Source organism: Opisthorchis viverrini, assembly GCF_000715545.1.
Source record: "Opisthorchis viverrini unplaced genomic scaffold opera_v5_407, whole genome shotgun sequence".
NCBI classification, from domain to species: Eukaryota; Metazoa; Platyhelminthes; class Trematoda; order Opisthorchiida; family Opisthorchiidae; genus Opisthorchis; species Opisthorchis viverrini.
Window position 1 is genome coordinate 244,929 of NW_008752064.1, and position 6,894 is coordinate 251,822.

Genomic DNA, 6,894 nt, shown 5'->3' on the forward strand with positions numbered 1-6,894 from the left:
TAATACAATTATATATATATGTATATATATATATATATATAACTAAACGAACTTTATGGTTGTACGGCAGTGAAGCATCAGTGCCAACACTGATGTTGCTGTCATTGATGATGATGATGTCCGGGCTCTATTCATTGGGCGTTGCGATGAATGGCTTGACAAAGCGTGTATGTTTTGCATCCCTTTTCCTGAGGAGGGTGTTTTTCGGGTAAGCTTCTGGTTGCCGATGTCACCACCTTTGCAGTTGACCGGAACAGTGTCTCTAGTTCTCCGTGAAAGGGTTGGTTGTTATTGCTGCCTGCCTTGGACTGTTTCTCCACCTATACTAGCGTCGTTTTAAGACTGCATTGTTGGATGCGTCGTACTGTCGGGTTTTTGTTCGTAATCCACACCGCATTTTTCACACAGTTCATACGGACGCATTTAAGTGAGAGTTCTCTGATTGGCATCGATTTTCGATACCTAACTATTGTTGATGGAAGCGCTCTGTGGCTTACGACTGTTTGCTCACTCTGACTGATGGGTGGAATACCAGAGCAGCACAAGGTAGCCGTCAGTTGTTCGTCTCATGGTCCGCTTACCCCGAATCTTTGGAGCACATTGCATTCTACAGATCATCATCATAATCGTCATCGACAGCATGACATCAGTGTTCAACACCAATGCTTCGCTGTCGTATAGCATTGATTTATTTGCAAGTCTTATTGTGGAGAAAAGAATAAAGGTGGACGGGGGAAGGGACTTAGTGCTAGCCATATCTTGAAGTGTCTCCAACCAGGTGCAGTTAGGATCACGCGGTCCCCATTCTGAAAGGCGAGTAGCACCGACAGCCCCCAAGCGTTTCGTGATCTCCTTCATACCCCCCCTGATTGGGTAAGAGTTGGCCACCTCTCCGCTTCCGCCACTGTGGGTTGGGCAAACGATAGTTCGGCATACGCAACACATGTCCCAACCAACGCGATTTCTGGTGCTGGACACATTCTTCAATGGAAGTACCCATTGCACAACCGAAAACGCACTTTCTAACTGCCTCATTACGGATTCACCGACACCAACCCAACACGAGCTACAGTTCTGGGACAAAGATTGTCGAACACCTGAAGACGTCTCAGTTCCGCCGTTTGCATAGGCCGTCTCACAGCCACACAACAAGACATCCCGTACTGTTGCTTGATACACACGTCCCTTCCGATTCAGGGATAAACCATTCTGACGGCATAGGTGTCTCAAATTAGCAAACGCGGCCCGGGTCTTGCAGATTCGTGTACTTATCTCATCTGGCATACTATAGTCAGAACTAATAAATCCGAGATACGTAAAACGCTCCACAACTTCTAGTGCCTCTCCCTGGATTGTAAGTGGCGTGTTCAGTGACTGGATGTTCCAGAGCACGACCTTACACTTTGTGGATGCCAAGTGCATACCAAAGGACGGGATGATTTCGGTCAGTTCATCCAAAAACACTTCCGCCTTCACCTCCTCTTCGAAAATGAGAACGATGTCGTCTGCTTATTCCAGATCGATAAGGTTTTCGTCACAGGCTATTTGAACACCGGGATTTTGGAGACCTTACAGAGTTCGTCTCATGATTTCATCGATCACGAAGTTAAACGGGAATGGGGAGAGTGGGCATCCCTGACGGACACCGCTTTGTGTACAGAAAATTTTGGAGAGCTCTTCGTATACTCTCACACGTCCGGAAGTCTGGGAATACAAAGGACTTATTATGTTCACGAACTTCTGGGGCATTCCTTGGTGGGCAACCGTGTCAAGAAGAAAGACCTATCAACCATGTCGAATGCGGCTTGGAAATTCAGGAATACTAGAATTATGGGTCGCTTATCTGTATGTCGTTGTTCTAACACCTGACGGAGTGTGAAGATTTGGTCAATGCAGCCTCTACCCGGTCGAAATCCTGCTTGATTCTAACGAGTCAAGACTTCGCGCGCCGCCATGAGACGACGAAGAATCAATGACAGCAGAAGCCTTGTCACAACAGGCATCAAACTAACACCTGTGGTTGCTACATTCACTGCGAGTACCCTTTTTGAAAATGGGCACTACTATCGATTCACCCCAGTTGTCTGCGATGGTCTCCTTCTCCCAGATAAACCCAAATAGGCTAGACAGACACTGGCTGAGGAATCCACCGCCATCATTGAAAAGAGCAGGTGGAAGGTCGTCAGGGCGCTTTAGAGAACATATGCGGTCGTAAACCCCAGAGGCCGTAGGTGGTTCCACGTCCACCGTCCAGGGTTCTACTTCGCCTGTGGGCTCTAGATGAGTGCCAAATGGTGACCACAACAGTTGTTCGAAGTGTTCAGCCCACTGGTCGAGGCGTTCTTCCTTATTCTAGATGGTATTCCCATTCTGATGCTTGATGGTTTCGCTCACAGGTGGTTTCCGGGGTCGGTAGCACGGATCAATTGCAATAATATTTGGGCATTACCGGCTTTCTGGTTCTCCATCTGATTTAGGAGCGTTTGGAATAGACTGTAGAAGACGATTCTGCTTAGTTCATCTTGCATCCGGATCTGCCAGTCTCTCAGTTGCCAAGCGATTTGTCCGCACCTTATGCGGCCCTGGAAAATTTTGGGAGAAGCGACTCCGGACATGTGCGTGGTCGGAGTCCACAGATGTGTTCCAAAACGACCAGCAGTCAATTATTGATCCACCCCACCGGTAACTGATGGCAATGTGATCGATTTGAGTTCGTGGCTGGCATGCCGTTGGAGGACACCATGTGGCCAGACGATTTCGGCTATTTCGGAAGTTAGTACCGCATAAAAACAGCCTGCGATCAGCACACAGCTAAAGTAATTGTTCGCCACTGTCCGTACGTACCGAGTTCAGTCCATGTCAGTCACCTGATTGAGTCTTAGGTACGGTAAGCCTGCCCACTTGTGCATTCAAATCTTCGGCAACCACCACGATATCTGAGCTTTTAGCTCGCCGCAACAGGGCACCGTAAAACTTGTCTTTGACGGCATCGGGGCTACAATCAGTTGGGGCGTAAGCAGACATGATAAACGGACAACGATCAACTTCCCGCTTGTGGGACTCCTTCACAAACGTTGCCAGACGAACCGCACAGAGGCTACCATCAACAGGTATCCAGTCAAGCAAGGATAATTCCCCCCGATGGCTTAGGGAGATACCAGGAAGCGAGTGGGGACTGATGGGTAGCTCAGCCACTGCGTTTGCATCTTATATTCGTGCTTCTGCGACAGCACATCAATGCCAAGCGAGTCCATTGCGACAGTAAGAGCAGCTTGCTTCAGATTGCGGACATTGAACGCGGCCAGATAGACTGGGCGTCGAGGCTTGAAAATTGGTTTAAAGATACCTGAAGATGTCTGCGTCATGTGACGAGCAGGTGCTGGACGCAAAACCGATGCATGACGAACGGAGTCATCAGTCCTAAGTGCTGGGCGTACAAGGAGAGAGTTAATAATGGGATGGGGAGTGAGGGAAGAAGTATGTGAAAGAAGGGGGTGTCAGCAGTAGGTTGTTTTTGCGTACACGCCCTGCTGTATGCATCGAGTAAGGTGACTCGGCTCATGACACAACTCGATGGCCGATGTGGCATGAATTTAGTGTTAGACATAGGTATCATGGTTGTACGTGGACTTAGATACAGTCAGGACACCCACACCTAGACAGGAAAACGATTTCGGTCCTCAACCAAAGCAGCCTCAAGGCAGCGGTGTTTGGCGGGAAACACAAATGCTTTACTATTTCTACTGATTAAGTCGCCACCTGTTCTGGTGTTTGGCGGAAACACAAATGCTTTACTATTTCTACTGATTAAGTCGCCACCTGTTCTAACCCCCAACCTGGAGGGCCAGGAGACTCTAACCTCTAACCACTGACCAACCTGGCATGAGAGACTCTGTGAGTATTGCGGGGACACCCCCCAGTATAGCTCCATGGGTCGCTGAGGTGCGCATACCGTCTTTTTTCGGATAAGATATTCTGCATTCGTTTTTGGTAAGCTGTTTACTCTAATAGCTTCTTGATTGTTGATTTCTTTTTACCTATCCTCCCCTCGTCAAATAGGACCTTGCTGCATGTTTATATGATTTCCAAACTGCTCAAAGTGCTTGTCCCGAGTGCCCAGATGTTTACTTGCACCGTGGCCAAATCAATTTGTTGGCGGATCAGCTGGATGAGGCATTACACGATTTAAACACTGCTGTGAAATTGAAGCCTGAATTCTCCATTGCGCAGGTAAGCATGTGCGAAATGTTTGACGTGCTCCGAGTTCAACTATTTTGGTCACATGTTGCACGCCGTTTTATTTAGCATCTCATCATGTTCATTTGAGGATCTTAACTTCCGATCACGTGACCTATGCCAGTTCACCCTGGTATGCTACTTTGACTGCCCGCAGCGATTGGTTGATAACGGCGATTTCCGATCACAAGCAGCGATGAACACACTGCGGTTGCTTATTTATTTTCTGACTAACTGTTTCCCGCCTTGCGGTCAAACGTGCACTGAGGAAAACTGGACGATATATCTTGATATGCTTATGATGGTAACAAGACTTGTGACCACAGAATATGTACGAAAAATTTGATGATGTCTCTGTCTCCCTAGCTGTGCTGAAATTTAACTTGTGGTCTATCGCTACTTCTGAATAAATTGCTCACACGACTTTAGTCCAATGCCTACTGTACATGTAACTTTCAGACATGACTAAGGTCCACCTGGCATTCCCAAAAAAAGACCACTGTAAGTTGAATCACCCAACCATGTGAGTTTCACATCGATGTTAGTCTGAAATTCAGACAACCTTTGAATACAGCTCTCGGTTAGAATTTCCTTTAGTCAAATTAGAAAACTACACGTCCCTGATGAACCCCCTACAGAGCGAAATCGACATTAGGTCGCTGGCGAATCAATCTTCCCATACTGCTAATAGGCAGTGAAAGTCGCTTGCGCTCAGTTGAGTCTTCTGACGCAGTCACCGGTGGTGCCTATTGCAGTTGTTGTTGTTGTCTGCTTGAGATGCAGTGCTCATGTATCGGAGAGATAATTTGTGGTTTTTCACTTCGTTGCTTTGCCACATCATAATTGGCAGAAACCCCGGACGAGAACATTGATGCACACGACCGTGTCAATTCATTTGAATGAAGGCTTATAACCGAAAGGAGAGAAAATGGAATAAGATGGCTTGTTAATAAAGATGGTTAGTAGCTGCCGTAGTGTGGTTGATCGTTGAGCACTTGGCGCTTTTCATCCAGCGGTTTCGTCCTCAGTCAAGTTGATATCATAAGCGAGTAGTGGTGCAGCGTACATCTGCACAACGATATTCACTGCTTAACTACTTACTTGTGGTGTTAACTCGATTGGTGATGTAACGTTAGCGGGAAAGTCGAGCACGGTGGACAACCCAACCATCGGCTTATTTCAGGCAACACCGCTGGATGGAACAATACGTGATAATTCTCAATGATAAGCATTTTTTGTTATATTGGGATTTATTTTCGTTTCGACATCTGCTTCTTCGTGGTTCTTATTGTTTGACACCAAACTTGCGCGTTCGTAATGGCTTAGGTGGCCAGGTCATTAAATAGGTTCACACTAATACGCCAGTGTTACGGATATGCAAGAGGTCACAGCTGGCATGTCTACCAGAAACGGAGCAACACAATCTGCAACGCACATTTGTTTCCTACGCGATTAGGATTTCATTTCTTCCTCACGAGGAAGTGCGGAAGCAGTTCTTCCCATTTATCATTCCTCCTATGAAACAACACCTCCACCGAGGAGTGTCCGGGGATTTTCTTCGGAAAGAACATTACATGGTGTGATATCAATAAAGAGCGTTCGCCCAGCTGATAAGCCACCAGTGGTTGGAACCCCGGGTGCTTGTCCTTACTTATGATAGCACAAACGGTTAGCACGAAGCTGGGTGTGTCACTGCGAGTGAGCATATGACTATGATGTAAACACAAAGGAAGAAGATCAACAGACGATCTCGCAGCTATCCATTGGCTTAAACATGACGGAACTGCAATAAACCCTAGCCTCGCGTTAAACAATAAGGTGTATGTGTCATCCGCCAACTCCTTTGCATTTCAATATAATAGCGCACTTCAACCGTGCAATGCAATAGAGTCGTCCGTCGGGCACTGTACGCGACGAGTCATTCCGGTTACCATGGCTTAACAGTACATAGGGACACAGTTTCACCCATTGGGAACTGGAACGAACTCACCTCAACTTATCCGTCGGCGTTTCGCAACTGACATAGTATGTGGTAGCTGATATCCTGCAAGTCCAATGTTGTCCATGTACATTTGAGTCCACAAATTGAGCAACACCACAAGCTTCCCGGTGTTTGGTGTCGATGTCCTTGTTCAGAGTCGCTCAGAACTAGATTGTTTACGATCGAGTGTCTAGACCCACTGAGATTCGAGATGCGCTACATCCACTTCTATGGTCTTTCTCCAGTCATATTTGCCCGGCGTTAGACTTTCGCCGAATGTAGACTCAAAGTTAGTGCTTCTTAAACTCATCTGTAACTTGTCACCATATCCTAGTTTTGGCCTTTTTCGGCCTCTCAAGCCATTCTTCAACTGCCCCTGTAACGAGGACCAAGATCCGACACAATGCGCTCCACTTGCCTTGAGCAGTGAAGCTGATTTTGAGTTAAGCTGTTCTTCCACACGTTTTCGCCTTCGGAGAGTATTTGAGACCCGGTCTGGGTACAACTTTCCGCGTATGCTGCATATGAAGTCTGTCGAGGTTTCGAACATGACACCTGTAAACCGCACAGAAGTGGAGACAGTATGACAGCACGCTACTCGTGTTACATATATGCATATGAATTGTAATCTTGTATATTTCGAGCTAAGCACGAAAGGAAGATTACATCCACAGTAG

The 6,894-nt window shown here is 46.9% G+C and overlaps 2 protein-coding genes across 2 annotated transcripts in view; one reads left to right on the top strand and one right to left on the bottom strand.

Annotated features, from left to right (window-relative positions):
* T265_10784 (hypothetical protein) overlaps positions 1-2,003 on the bottom strand; it is a gene marked incomplete at both ends in the record, with an annotated part of 11,321 nt that extends 9,318 nt beyond the window's left edge. Inside the window, 3 exon segments of the mRNA XM_009177254.1 lie at positions 600-1,505; positions 1,739-1,915; positions 1,931-2,003. Coding sequence (XP_009175518.1) covers positions 600-1,505; positions 1,739-1,915; positions 1,931-2,003 — 1,156 coding nt within the window.
* The window catches only part of T265_15249 (hypothetical protein), a gene marked incomplete at both ends in the record, with an annotated part of 40,123 nt that overhangs the window by 25,323 nt on the left and 7,906 nt on the right, over positions 1-6,894 (top strand). Inside the window, one exon of the mRNA XM_009177253.1 lies at positions 4,060-4,230. Coding sequence (XP_009175517.1) covers positions 4,060-4,230 — 171 coding nt within the window. The remainder of the gene's footprint in view (positions 1-4,059; positions 4,231-6,894) is intronic.